This window comes from Mustela nivalis (assembly GCF_964662115.1).
Source record: "Mustela nivalis genome assembly, chromosome: 5".
In the NCBI taxonomy this organism is placed as follows: domain Eukaryota; kingdom Metazoa; phylum Chordata; class Mammalia; order Carnivora; family Mustelidae; genus Mustela; species Mustela nivalis.
This window is the reverse complement of record NC_139024.1, coordinates 76284167-76299924: the sequence shown is the minus strand read 5'-3', so window position 1 is coordinate 76299924 and position 15758 is coordinate 76284167. Positions and strand designations below refer to the sequence as shown.

The window sequence follows — 15758 nt, the reverse complement described above, 5'->3', positions numbered from 1 at the left end:
TGGGAAAGTGGTTATCAAACCAGCCTGAAAAAGAACTTTCATTTGGTCTTTTTTAAGGACTGAGAACAAACCAGATTACAGGGACTAAATCTACATTAACAGTTTTGGTTAGTGAAATGAACTTGTATTTTTGGTTATGAGGCTGTGGATATCATTAGACAACTGTATGAATATGGAAAAGGACTTTAAGAATGACTGCTATGGTTTTCAGTCCCTCTGGCCCTCAGGTTGTATATTTTTTCATTCTAAGGAAAAAACCACAAGTACAGTTCACATGCATAAAATATAAAAAAGAGATATTCAAAACTATGAGTCTAAATATACCAGCAGGCCAATAATAATTGTAAAGAGAAAAACACATATACACAAATACAATTTACATGCATTTCCTTACTTTTTCCCTTGGGATGTTCTGTTGAAAAAAATGAAAACAAAGCAAACAAACAAACAAAAAATAACAATTGGTCTTATGCTCTTAAAACCTTCAAAGATAAAATTACTCCCCCAACAGGTTGACTAGACTATGATTTTTCCAACTCCTCTCCCCATTCTTTCTCCTCGAATTTCAATGTTGGTCTGAAGTATTGCCAATTACTACTGAAGGTGTTTCCAGAATTTGAGTGCAAAACATTGACAATGAATCAGCCTAGGATTACACACACTGTTTAGCCACTTGCAATGACTTATATTTTGCAGTCTCTTAAATACAGGTGAACACATAATCACATACAAGCAAATATGAAAGAAACAGGTATCCTTGCCAGATGAGTTATGATTCTACTCAAGACTTAATAGGAACAATTCAGTTTCTAATTGATGCTAGTGTATCCAAGATTAATTGAATTTATGCTTTCTAGTAAAATAAACTCTTGATACTGAACGTTATTCAATTTCTTGTCAAGCAAACATTTCTTTGAAAACAATTACTGTGAAAAGTAAACATATGCAGTATTTGTTTTTTATTTTGCCAAATAAATCTCATAGCAATAGTGGCAGTAAAGATTTGACTCTTTCCTTCAAATTCCTTCTCTCGCTCTCTCTCTTTCTTTCTCTCTCCTATCCCATATATAGTTTTTTCTTCTATAATTGTCCTTTAAGAAGAAATGCAATTTGGTATTCATCAAATATAAGAAAAGGAAAATATTTCCAATACCTTCTACCGGGGTTTTTGTTTTCTTAGAATCTGAAAACACAAAGATAAATTATTGATAAAGTAGATATCATAAATTGACAACTTATTAGTTTACAATAAAATGCCAAATACTCTGAAATAATCTTCTATAAAGTAGACTGATCTCATAATGTATTTCTAGAATATGGGACTCAAGGAGAAAGTACTCTGTTTTTGAGAATATGAGCATTAGAGTGAGGCAGTACATAAGAAATTTTCTGAAATAGAAAGACTTAAAAAAAATGACAGAGATGAAAGAAAATATCCACATCAGTTTTCACAGATTACATTGTACCTATCAAAGCTAATAACCTTTTAATAGAAAGTCAAGCTGAGCCAATATATGGTCTGTTTCCATAAAGATGGGCTAAAGCCTGTGAATTTAGTCTGTGGTTTCTTCATTTGCTCAATCTAAAGCCACTGAAATCACTTGCTTTGCCCTCCCTGTATATTTACAATATAAATATTCAATTATTTCTATTGTAATGGGGAAAAAACAGGTTGAGGTCAGCTCAAAGTTTACTGAGGAATACATCGTATTTAGTAGCTGTTATGGAGTAATGTGTATTCAGTGGCCAGCAGACATCTATTTTATTTTTAGTCTTTTGGATATTCAGCCTAAATCTGAAAATTTTATTACTTTTTAGTATTTAGGTCATGCAACTTTCTGTTCCTATGATTTGAAAATAAAATGAGAGGGTTTTGACCCCATTTATTTTAGAATAGAGGCATCTAAAGTTTCTGCTCAGAAATATTTTATTTATCTTCTGTGGCTTTTCCTTTACCCCTTCTGTAACTTGACTTTGAAATTTTCTGGCTATTACTGAAATTATAATTGTAACAATGAGCTATAAGTTGATAATTGCAAAAGGTAGATAAACTTTTCTTTGGCTATAATTATATGCTTGGTGGAGTTGTATGCCTTATAGGGAAGTGTTTGGTACTTCACAGTGAAGTAATAGAGCTAAAATATTTGAAGATGACAATGGGAATTTATTCACGAAAGGCAGTTAGATGGTCAACTGAGTTGTTTTATGAAAAATGATAACCAATGACAGTAATAGTGAAGTAGAAGTAAAAACTCACTTCCATAGAAACAGAAGCTAGACACACACTTTAGGAAACCAACTTGAGGAAGAATTCTGAGAAAGTCAAAAAAATGAGCATGCTTTTTGATATAATAATTCCACTACTAGAAATCCAAAGAGAAAAATTCTGAATTATCACAAAAATATATAAAGGAAAAAGCATTTTTCATGACATTGTTTTATATGTGTAAATAATGAGAATATTAAACAGTACTTTCTGAACAAGATTGGAACTGATAAAGAATTCATTAACATCCACATTATAGAAAAATACAGCCATTCAAGTAATATTTTTGCAATGTCTTCTCTATGAGTTTCTAATTTTTCTCTAATAGGGGTATGTTTCATGTGTAAGGGAAAAACAAACCTTATTTTGAAAAATAATAAGTCTTTGGAACAAAAAGTTTACTTATTTACTAAATATCTATTAAATGTTATTATGTCCAGCATGGCACAGTAAAAAGAATATTAAACCAGATTTCTTTTAATATCCTTTCTTCCCTCTCAAAAAATATTTTTCTTGATATTTAGTTTCTCAGCTGGAACTATAACTGAGTAGGCTAAATTTGCCATCTAAAATGTGCTTTGCAAGCAATTTTTCATTCATTTCCTTCATGAGTAATTACCCTAAACAAATAAGCAAATAATTCAAATATATAGAAAAATATTACAAAGAACAATTTCATATAAGAATCTGACAAATATCCTGTTATTAATATGCCCAATAATTAATAATGCAGACCCAGATTCTTATAACACAATAGCTGCAATGATGAAGTGCAAAGTTCAATAATCTTTGTAAGTTCTCCATTCATTTGGCTCCAGTATGCTGGAGTAGGATTTCTGCTTGCCCAGAAGGTCATGTGACTCCCACTGATTCTAGTGTACAGACAATATGGAAAACACAGGAAGATCATGAGGAACACATGGTCATTCAGGAGTACAGCTGAAAATAAAGCTTGGGAAGACTGATGAGACAGACAGGTAAAATGTGGCGGGTAAGAAGATTATTTCCACCCCCACACCTCTATTCTCTGACTAGATGCTGGTGTGGGGTTGATAAGGAAAGCTGAATATAATGTGTATCTGTGAAATGTCTGTTGTTTTAATTTGCTTCCCTTCTCCCTCGTAGTAAGAATTGGTAATATAGGAGTCCCTAGGCGGCACAGTCAGTTAAGTGTCTGCCTTTGGCTCAGGTCATGATCCCAGAGTCCTGGTACTAGGTCCCACATTGGGCTCCTTGCTCAGCGGGGACCCTGCTTCTCCTTCTCCTTCTGCCTCTGCCTGCCTCTGCCCCTGCTTGTGCTCTCTCAATCTCTCCCTGTCAAATAAATAAAATAGTTAAAGAAAAAAAATTGGTAATATAATGTACCAGATATCAATTACATTGAAATCACAGAATAAAAAATGTGAAGTCCTGGATCAGGTAAAGTATAGAGCTTATTGAGATAAAATAAAACATTTCATTAAGAAGAAATGTAAAAAGAATAACATGCCATGATCTCACCAAGTAGGTTTTAAAAATTCAATACATGTTTTCTAAAAATGGAAGCTATAATGCAATTAACTTAAAATGTCATTATAAAATAATGTCTTTGGTTTGGAGTCAACAGAGCAGCAGACTTACACAAGTAAAATACCTGCGCAACAAAAAATATAATGCTTAGAACTGAAAGATCACATACTGACCCTGAAAAGCTATTAGTACCAGCCATTAATACTCCGGCTATTAAACTTCATTATAGCCTCTCAGCACTCTTCTGAAATGGTTTAAAAATATTATAAAGGCTTACTCGGTGAATATACTTCCCTAAAGACCATATGCCCAATAATGTGAACAACAGTCTTTTATTAAGAACACTGAAGCTCATAGCAGATGTGATTTAAAAGAAGTGATGTGTTCGCAATCTGTTCAACTCATCATTCAGTCATCTTTGGCAATGCGCAGTAGTTTCCCTCATCCAAGGGGAATATATTCCAAGACCCCCAGTGGATGCCTAAAACCAAACCCTGTATATACTATGCTTTTTCCCTCTACATGCATACCTATGGTAAAGTTTAATTTATAAATTAGGAAGAGAAAAGATTAGTAATAACAAATAATAATAAAATAGATAAAATATAATATACTGTAGTAAATGTCATGTGACTGTGACATCTCTCAAAATATCTTACTGTACTATATTCACCCTTCTTGTGATGATGTGAAATGATAAAATGCCTGTCTGATGAGATAAAGTGAGAGGACTGATATAAACATTATGACTATGTTAGGCTACTATAGACCTTCTAACCATGTGTCAGAAGGTCAGGTGGTGGTTGACCTCAGGTCACTGAAGCTGCCAAAAATGAAACTGTGAATAAAGAGGGACTACTGTATCAAGTATGGTCTATTATAGTTGTAAGTGATGCCACAGAATAATGAAATACCAGTTGTATGGAAGGAAAAATTAACTCTCTTATAGTCTGGTAATGCAGATGATAAATTACTCCATTTCCTTTGGATAACTTGTCCTATTGACATCTGTATTCAGTTATAATAACAGATACTTTGCTTTGTTTTTCAATGTTATTTCTCTTCAGATCTCAGTTCTGAAGCCCTAACTCACACATGCATTCAACTTACTTGTTCTTGTTCTAGCTATAGTAAATGAGAAATCTAATCTGGCTCATTCTCAATGAAACTGTATCCTTCAGAAGATAAACTGTGTTGGAAAACTCAAAGGCTTTCCAGCTCCCAGGAATTCATATATGAAGTTAAGATAAATGAATGGGATCTACCTAGATCTGCTAGGCAACTCAAGTGGCCACTAGTGATCAAAATACACCTATGACAAAATTGTCAGTATTTGGCTGGGATTTCTCAGACCTAAAAAGATCACTGGAATATAACCTCCAATAATAATTTAAAAAATTCTTCCTTGCCTGGGATATGGAAAATTGAGTACCTACTCACATTTATTGTAGATATTATATTGATCTTAAGAGTCATAGATATTACTGATTCATTCACAGAATAAATATTTGTTAAGCAATGTGCAAACTAAGGAAATGTGCTAGTCCCAATAGGGGATCAAATGGAATTAGACATGGTCCCTTTAATCAAAAGTTTTAAAATCAATTAGAGTAGGATGAAAATGAATACCAATAATAGAAGTACAAGGTGGCAAAAAATAAACAATGGTACAAAGGTACAGATAAATTCTGTTGGGAGTTTATAAATGAAAAAGAAAGTATATTTAATTGAGAAGGTCAGACAGAGATCTTAGGCGAAGGAGAACTTTCCTTGAGAGCTAAAAACATTGAATATTCATAGAAGGAAAAGGAAAGGGTAAGTTCTATTATGACAACAGTAGGAATGAAGGCAAGACAGCAAGTTGTATGCGTAAAATCGAGAATGGCTTGATACGGATGAAGTATGTGATACATACAGGAAGAAAGTGGGTAGAAGTATAATGTAAAGGCTCCACTGTGATATCATCGTGGTCCAGCACATATCCATATAGGCCCTGCAGGGGCCAAGTTTTAAACCATAGATAATGTGAGTCTCAGCAGAATGCCTTTTGATCCTTCTGGAACATAGGAGGCCAGGAAGCTGTCATGAGACAGCTTCTTATCACCTCCTGAGTTCTCCTGCCTAGAATACTTTGAGATAGGTTTCAGACCAGGAAACCATTTGGTTGTAGTCTAGAATTGACTCCTCAACACTGAAATGTCCCTAACTTGTGTTGCATTATCTGGCCCCACCTCTTTGGGTGTCACTGTTTTTTGGTGTGTAGGACAAGAACCACAATGTGTTGGCACCTTCAGCTTCTCTTGCTTTTACTGACCATGGAAGTAATGAGTTGTCTCTATCTCAAAATAACTCGTATCTTGACTGATGGAATTATTTGGGCCTTGGCTTTGTCTTTGCCCAGATCTCTAGATGTGCATATGATAAGAGGTCAGGAAACAGACTGTGGGGCTTGGATTATAGACTAAGGCCTGTAGACTATATTCTGTGGTTGCTGTGGAGCTGCCAAATATTTTAAATAGGTAACTACATGAAAAGTTTTATGAAGTCAGTTCAATATTTTGAAGGACACTATCTAGAGAAAACATTATAAGCAGAATTACTGTTTAGGTTACAAACTCTCAAACTTTTTCATTTCAGGCATCCTTTAAATTCTTTACAATTTTAAAAGACCCTGAACAGCTTTTATTTATGTAGTTTCTAGCCATTGATGTTTATAATTTTAAGAACTAAAGTTGAGGGGCGCCTGGGTGGCTCAGTGGGTTAAAGCCTCTGCCTTCGGCTCAGGTCATGATCCCAGGGTCCTGGAATCAAGCCCCACATCAGGCTCTCTGCCCAGCAGGGAGCCTGCTTCCTCCTCTCTCTCTCCCTGCCTCTCTGCCTACTTGTGATCTCTGTCTGTCAAATAAATAAATAAAACCTTTAAAAAAAATAAAAAATAAAGTTGAGGACAATTGAAAATATAAATTTGTTTATGCATTTATTTAATAAAGAATAAACCTGTTACACGTTAACAGAAGTAATATATTTTTATGACAAATATATTTTCCAATACAGAAAAAATGGTGAGATGAGTGACTTTGTGAATCTCATTAATGTCTAGCTTAATGAGAAGACAGTTGGATTTGCATATCTGCTTAAGTATTCAGTCTGTTGCAATATTGCAAATTATGTAGCCTCTGGAAAACTCCAGTGCACACTCATGGGAGGATGACAATGAACTAAGCAAACGATGACTTCATATTTTAACAAAAATAGTTTTGACCTTAAAGAACCACGGACAGGGTCTCAGAGACCCCCAGGACTCCTTGACCACATTTTGAGGACGTCTGATTTCAGAGATCCTTGCCCTGGTTCACAAGAGAAGTTAGAAAACTGACGTGAGGACTCACATAACAATGTGAGGTGAGAGCTAGAAGACCTGGAGCTGTGAATAGAGATTAGCCTTTCTAATTATTTTAGGAAAGATTAAACGAAAGAGAGTTCAGCCAAATTAAAAATTCTAGAAGACTAAATGCCAGGGGCAAAGGAGAAACAGAGGTTGAAGTTTACACCAGAATTTGTGTCTCTGTGTCTCCAAAGAGAGTGGGGGCAATTACATAAGAAGAAATAGAGAATAAGCACATTTTACAGAGAAAAGTACAATTAGATGGGACTTTGGCTTTGAAACGAATGGACTGTAAGAAAGAATGTGTGTTAACAGAAGATGAGTAAAGTGTCTATGAGGGGGAGAAAGAGGAATACAGGGGAAATTTCTGCAGAAAATGGCTTATAAAGGGACCCCAGTTGAATATTCAAAAATGTCACTTGCTTAAGCTAAGATATGGTTGCTCTGATGCCCAAACTCCAAAGAACAGTAAAATTGATGGCCAAAGTTCAGTGGAGCCAAAGGTCTCTCTTGTTAAGTTTTCTAAGAAAGACCTGATGGTACATGTGGGATAAGATTTTAACATGAAAAGCATATCTTCAGAGTTCATTATTCAAGAAGTTCCTTGCCCCTGGTGCACAGATCATCTTTGATAATTTGGTATGTACTTCTGTTTCTGCATTTTAAAATTCACTAACAAAAGAACTTCCCAGGGCTTTCTCATTAAGCCTTCAAGCCCTCCTGATTTTCTTCTTCTCCAGGAAAGCTGTCAACCAATAGTATCTTTGAACTATACCCCAAGAGTTTGAATGTGAATAGAGATAAACTTTGTATAAAAGAAAATGTTGAAAATCCAAATTGTATCTGGTAATTTGTATTAAACATGCCCATTTGAATAGACATATTTGCAATAGAGGCAGGAAGCCTCTGTGAAAAAGATTTCTATAATCTTACTAAGATTATAAAAAATGAGAAATAAGAACGAAGACTGTTATGTCCATATACCTCTCTCATCTGCTTAACAGGATAAATAGAAATAGAAAGTCATGAAACAAAATCAAATGACTGCCTAGAATAGCTGGACATTGAGTCTGCTCTCTTTTAGACACTGGAAACAATGAAAATAAGCTAGATTCATAAACAGTAGTGTTATCTAGACCCTGTCTAAGTACTGTCAGGGTACATAAGAAACATTTCTCTAGATAGAATCACAGTGACTAAAATGGCCTTAGTATTCCCCCTACCTTGCCTAAATTTTAGGCAGATATCCTCTAGATTAAGGCCGTCAACCCCTCCTGTATTAGTACATTTACTTTAGAAAACTTGCAACTGTAAATTCTTTCTCTGTTCTTTTGAAGTATAAATCTGCTACAACCAGAAATATCTTCCTCCGACCTAGGAGGCATCCTTTTGAAATGAAATCATCAAAGGATACAGTGTTTCTATATCCTGGTCTCTATGGGAGAGTAGGAGCCTAACTTCAAAAAGCAGCGATTAGTAAACACAAATGGCTTAATCACAATGACCACCACCTCACACCCCAACTGCCTAATGTCCTCCAGTACCTTTCCACTAGCTCACCTCGGAGCTTTAAAATTCTCAGGTTTTCTGTTACACTGCTTCTGGATTTCAACTTCTATTGCAATGGACTCAAGTCCTATGGTAATCATCTTCAATAAAGTCTTCCTTACCTGTTAAATTCCACTGGGTCCAAGTTTTCTTTGATAGCAAGGAGTATTTTACTCTATCTTCGGACATTCTGAGAAAAGGTGGTGGCGCGCAGGGGATGGACTATGATTTATTTGCTATTTGCAACTTAATAGAACAAAGTAGCATCAGTTGCTGGTCAGCGTCAGAGACATAAGTAGTTAATAGAGTAAAGTAGTCTGTATTTTTCCACACTTTTAAAATTTGATAAAACTTCTAATGGAATGGAAGTTCTGAGATTTTATGAGGCTATGTTTTATCCCCTATATCTTAAGAAAGATGAGATTTAAAATTGTTTTAAAAAGCAGCGTACCCTTTTATATGAAGTAAGGCAGAAAAATACATTCATGAAAAACGTCTGCATAATACACATCCAGTTATTCAAAGGAAACATAGGAGAGATGGAAGGCAAAACCCAATTCTGGATTTTGGTAAATTGTTTACACAAAAGGCATAATGGGATTTTTGCATTAAACATACCTTCCTTCTTTTCATCTTTTTTAGATGCTGCTGAAATAAAATAAATAACAATAGTGTTAAAACATACCAAGTGATAATTCTTCAGAATATTACTGGGAATATGAGACCATATTCCATGTATTCATAAACTGAGTGGTTATCTATGCACAAATTAATCCAATTAATCCATCCAACTTCTGCAATAGGAGAATAGCCTGAAAATATTATTTTATGTGAAGGTTTTTAAAAGAATTCAGATATAAGCATTAGGCCAAAAAAAAATTAAAAATATATTGTTCCATAGACAAGAAGTCAAATAGATAAGTACAGTATGTGTTTAATATAAGTTTATTTTAGGTTTGAAATTGTTACATTTGAGAAAACCACAACCATGTCTAGAAGAATATACTAGATCTATGCCAAAAATGGAAGTGATATTTCATAAATTATCTGTGTCTAGCCACTAAGAAATTATATACCAGTTTATTATATGCGTTAATGTTAGTAGTATTTAAAATGTCCCATCTCAGCAAGGGGCAATGACAAGTCCACCCCACTTTTAGTAAATGTACACCATCTTTACACAGAGAAAAGGCACAGCATGCTTCAATTACTTTTAAATTCTGACTTTCTCTGAGGTAGAACTCATCTAATCCTGGATCATGAATCTTAATCTGGATACAATTGGTAACTAATGTGTGTTACCAGAAATGACTGGGGGAGGTACTTAGTCATTTTGGGATTGCTCCTAGCAAGATGACCCTTGGTTTGTTCTTCAAGAGCCAAAGCCACTCCGAGAAGCCTTAGGCCACATAAATAGAATCAAAGATTCAGATAATCCTGCCTGAGTGAATTATAATTTGTTGGACCTCCTAGACCCAACATCTAGGACTACTTCCGGTGTTCAATCTGTGCTACAATTACTAAGGAATTTTCGTGTGCATCTTCTCACTGGGGCTTCACCTAGAACCACCTAGATTTTAGTGGCTACAGAAAATTCCCTGCCTACATGCCCCTCCATCTGCTCAACACAAACCTGCCCAACAATGAATCCTCACCTCCTCCCTTAAGCTAGTTCCTTTCCATGGGACTTATTTTTGACAATTATAATCATCCTATTCACCCAGGCCCAAAAGATCAGTACCATTTTAAATTCTTCCTTTGTTTTATTCTGTATATTCTATTAAATACTATTTCTTCAAAATGTCCATATTAGTTGCATTTTTTCCCAAGTTATCGGCACAATCATACTTGTCTCATATCCTGATAATGACAATATTCTTTACTAATTATCAGCAACTTAATTTTTTTAAGCCATCTATACTAGTAATGCTATTTTTCTCTGCCAGTTTATTTTTTAATAATGCTCCAAGCTCAAGTGAATTCATCCTTCATCCATGAGGAATCCCTGAACCTCCAACTCTTATTAAAAATCACTTTGTCTTAACTAGTATGACATTTATTATCTCTACAATTCAATTAAGTACTACATGATATTCTATTTATGATATTATTTAAATTTCTTATGTCTCTAAATTATAATCTATAGGATAGGGTCATTTATTTCATACTCCTCTTTATCTCTAAACTTTGTTAAAATTTTTAAATGTACTCCCAAAGAAAGTGTGCTAAATTTTCATAATAAAGTTGAATATGTACACATTTACACACACCTTATATGAAACTAGATTTTAGATATTTCCTCTGTCATAAAGGTTAAAAAAATAAATAAATGAACAGATACATTCTGGTCTTTCATCACACTGCAAGTATCATTATCAATTTTGTTATTTTATACCCCAAAATATCAGCCTTTGTTACGGCAATACTGCTGATGATGTTCAAGCTCTGTCTCCTAATGAAGTACAGGCAAGTATTAATTATTTCTATACATTATTTAATTATGTGGCTGTGCTATTATAAAACCTAAGAAAGATCAATGGATGTGCACAGCACAAGTGACATTTATCCTTGCCGGGTATCCCTGCTTTGATGTGTCATTGCCATTTTAGTGAACAGCCCCAAAATCTTGCCTTGTGTACTCTGTTTAACTCTCAGGTATTAATGATTCGATAATAAATCTTTGATTCCAAAATAGTATTTTCTGAGCCCACCTTGTCCAGCCTAGTTGGAATGTAAAAATGAAGAGCCCATGGCTCCAAACTGAAATTTGAAGCAAGTTTCCAGATACCTCTGCAATTTCCTCCCCTTGAATTCCTCTGATAGAACACTGAAGTAACATTAAACTTCTCCCTCAAGTCCTAGTTCCACAGCCACAAAAGCTCTCAGAAGCCTCAATCAAAGCAGAAGTGTCTTAGGGCAAGTGTGTCTTTTTGATGAGAACATGTATACATTAACCACAATGATTCTTTGAACTTGTAGCCATTTGCTGGAGGAAATGACTCTAAGCTGCATTTTCATGAATAAAACCCCAAAAGTGATAATAATATTTGTTTTGCCTTTCTACATCCCATAATATTGGTTATATCCTTCTAAAGAAGAATCTGTTTCCTTGAACAACCTGATGATTAAATGAAAAGTAAAAATTGGTATCACATCTCCTAATTATCCTAGTATATGCATTGCTTATAAATGGCATTATTTGGGTCAAATGGAAGGCAGTCAACCCATTTTACCAATATTTTACCAATATTTAATATGATGATTCTGCTCATGGTTGAGTCCAGGTTAAATGCAAACATGTTCTATGTTATATGCTGAGGAGTCTGCTACAAGGGTTTTCTGCCCAGTAACAAATATAACACCATCTAAATGTATATCCTTTATTGCTAGATATTGTATAATATAGCATGGGAAAGAAAGCAAGATTCTATTAGGTGAGGAGTTGGGGGCAGTGGGTTAAATAGGTGATGGGGATTAGGAGTGCTCCCATTGTAATGAGCACTGAATATTGTATGGAAGTGTTGAACCACTATATTTTTCACTTGAAACTAATATAACACTAACACCGTATGTTAGCTAACTGGAATTAAAATAAAAACCTAGGGGTGCCTGGGTGGGTTAAGCCTCTGCCTTCTGCTCAGGTCATGATCTCAGGGTCCTGGAATCAAGCCCCACATCTGGCTCTCTGCTCAGCAGGGAGCCTGCTTCCTCCTCTCCCTGCCTGCTTCTCTGCCTACTTGTGATCTCTGCCTGTCAAATGAATGAATAAAATCTTAAATAAATAAATAAATAAAATAAAAACCTGAAAAAATATTTCCTCTATTAAATATTTTACCTTTTATTGCCCAAGTGTGATCTTTTGTAAAGTTTTCATAGATGACAAAAGTCAGAACACTTCTGTCCTTCCCTTATGCTTTCATCAAATTACTTTTCATGATTTAAGAATAAAGGTCAGATGAATCATATTCCATTCTGTTCACTTGGAGACACACAGGAGTTAGCATAGCTTTCTCAAAGGATGTGATTTCAGATGCGGCTCTCCCTGTTTGTGCTCTCTGTCAAAATAAATAAAATCTTAAAAAAAATTAAAAAGTAAAAATAAAAAAATAACTTCATAGGACAATTATTTTAAAGAAGTAATTTTCCCAAACTGATGATTTAAAGAATCAATATTTTGGGGTGCCTGGGTAGCCCAGTCAGTTAAGCATCCAACTCTTGGTTTCAGCTCAGGTCATGATCTCAGGGTCCTGGGATAGAGCCTTGAGTTGGGCTCCATGCTTGGCAGGGAGTCTGCTTGAGTTTCTCTCTCTCCCTCTCCCTTTACCCTCCTCCCTGCTCTCTCTCTTTCTCTAAAATAAATTTTAAAAAATAAATGAAGATAAATAATTGATTATATATTTTGATGGATTATATATATTTAAAGATAAATATTGATTATATATTTTTCTGAAGTTCTCTTAAAGGACACCACTTTTGATAGCCCAAAGATATTAGTAATTGTTGAAACTGATTTTCTCAGATGGCTTATACAAACTAAGGTGATTTGTTTGTAGTTATATCTGGAACCCAATTTCTGGAGTCTTTTTTTTTTTTTTTAAGATTTTATTTATTTATTTGACAAAGAGAGATCACAAGTAGGCAGAGAGGCAGGCAGAGAGAGAAGGGAAAGCGGGCTGCCCGCTGAGCAGAGAGCCCAATGTGGGGCTCAATCCCAGGACCCTGAGACCATGACCTGAGCCAAAGGCAGAGGCTTAACACACTGAGCCACCCAGGCACCGCAGTTTCTGCAGTCTTAATATAGATGAAATAATATGAATTTATTACCGTTCTAACCTTCCTAATATGACACAAATTACAAGTTATAACTGAAAATATTGGGAAAATTTTGTATTATTTATATATCTGTATCAATCTTTCTGTCATCTATCAATCTATCAATCTATCTTTTTGTTTTGGTTTGGTTTTTGTTTTTTTTTTTTGTTTGTTTGTTTGTTTGTTTTAGAAATGTAAGTTAAGATTCAATGACTGAAACTTGGAGTCAACATACTAATTCTTGGGTCCTTCATGTTTCCTCCAACTACTAAAAAATAAATACTCGAAACATGTATTGTAATATAACAATATTTTCTATAATAACCCAGCAGATGGTGCTATTCTGCAATAAACAGCTTTTGCTTTTGTCAATAAAGTGCTATGCACTTTTCTTTAAAAAATGAAACAGAATGTTTAAAGTGTTTTACTGTTTATCTTGTGCCACAACTATTACAGTCCCTTGTTTGGTTTCAGGAGCTTTCCCTGGATCTTACAAAGAAAAAAGATAAATAAGTTACCATGAAGTGCCAGATCAAAAATATATTTAATCCCCCCAAAAGGGAGAGATTAGAAAATCAAAAACAAACACAAAAAACATTTTCCTCGGCACTCAGAATTTTTGTTAAGAAATGTGCACAATATTTAGGAGAAATAATTAAGAAATTAGGTTTACTTGAGACAAAAAAAAAAAAAAAATTCTCAAAACTGCTTGCCTTACTATTGACTGACCATGGAGCATTGCATTTGTTGGGCACCTGAGTTCAAAAATCTCACATTTCTGTGTGAATTATTTCTGTATTAACAGATTTTTGCAATGGATGGAACATTAGACTTAAATAAAGTGGCTCATAGAAGCTCATTGAGTGACTAACATGAGGTTAAAGCCTAGAGCAACCAATATCCAGCTCCAGTCTTCGACTCAAGATGTTATCCCTTGTCCTGCTGTGCTGCCCATCATCGTTAGCATGGTCCTGGGCAGCAGTGTGTGTTGTGAGAGAATCAGAAAACTTCATTTTGAGTCTTTCTTCCTTGTTGTCTTAGGGTTTTTGTTTTTATTTTTTCAGAATTTTCTCTTTAAAGAAACAGGCTACAAAAACACAGATGATAAATATTTAAATGTATATTTAATTAATTAGCATGAAGAATAGAGGGGAAATAAAGATTTCAAAAAGCAATGCTTATTTCCCATTTCATTACATAACAGTTCATAATTATCTCCAGTAAGCTCTTGATGATTAAATTATCACTTAATATGGCAAGGAAGATTTGGTCATTTGTTATAGATCTTGACCTTTATTCCTTCATTAATCACCTATTGGTTGGACCTATTTTGTGTCTACACTAAGCTATGTGTAAATGTAGTAGCTGAGATACACAGATTCTCAGTCTTTTGTTTAATTATCATCAAATGTTGGACGCCTTTGTGGCTCAGTCCATTAAGGGTCTGCCTTTGGCCCAGGTCATGATCCCAGGGTTCTAGTATAGAGTCCTGCATCGGAGTTCCTGCTTCTCCTTCTGCCTCTTATGCTCCCTCTACTTGTGTTCTCTCATTCTCTCTGTTAAATAAATAAATAACATTTTTAAAAAATTATTTTCAACTGTTGATTCCACCTTATTTAATATTACATTTTTAGAGTTATAAAATAAGATTGATTCAGAATAACGTGCAAAGAATCAAAGTTTCCATGTATTTTAGGTTTTGTTTCTAATTCATGCCTTATCTTTTATTGGTGAGATAATCATTCATTTATAGCATAACAAAGATTATGATAATGCCAATTTTTCATTTTGTTTTTATAAAAGAAATATTATTTGATTTATGTGTGTTTTTATTACCCTATTTATTATTCAGAGAAAATATTTTTAAATATTCAAATATTCAAAATTAATTAATATTCAAAATTAAGTTGATTTTATTTTACCTATGATCTCTTTATTATTTTTTTTCTGGAGGAAAAATCCATGCCAGGTTCATGCTAATGTTATCTTTGTCACATCCAGAATAAACAGACTCAATAATTCGTCAAAATTTATATATTGAATTTTTAACTAATGTATTTCCCAGTATTGCTCTAGGCCTATATTATATGACTACCATTTAGTAGTCACTTAATAAACATTGGTCAATGAAAAATTAAATGAAAGGTTGAAATGATAGGTCCAAAAGATCACCAGAAGTATCCTACATTGCTCTGGTGTTTCCTCAACATACAAGAGAGTTGTAAAATAGTTCCTGAT

At 34.3% G+C, this 15758-nt stretch overlaps 1 protein-coding gene across 19 annotated transcripts in view; it reads right to left on the bottom strand.

Moving 5' to 3' along the window:
* The window catches only part of TRDN (triadin), a 379193-nt gene that overhangs the window by 144844 nt on the left and 218591 nt on the right, over positions 1–15758 (bottom strand). For 12 of the 19 annotated variants that reach the window (XM_082729949.1, XM_082729966.1, XM_082729962.1 and 9 more), the window contains exons 12-14: positions 9327–9356; positions 1154–1183; positions 395–412 (exon numbers count right to left, since the gene is read on the bottom strand). The exons of 2 other annotated variants lie outside the window; for them this stretch is intronic. In XM_082729949.1, the coding sequence (XP_082586075.1) occupies positions 395–412; positions 1154–1183; positions 9327–9356 (78 nt within the window). The remainder of the gene's footprint in view (positions 1–394; positions 413–1153; positions 1184–9326; positions 9357–15758) is intronic. 5 more of the 19 variants (XM_082729960.1, XM_082729953.1, XM_082729954.1 and 2 more) reach the window with 5 other exon arrangements.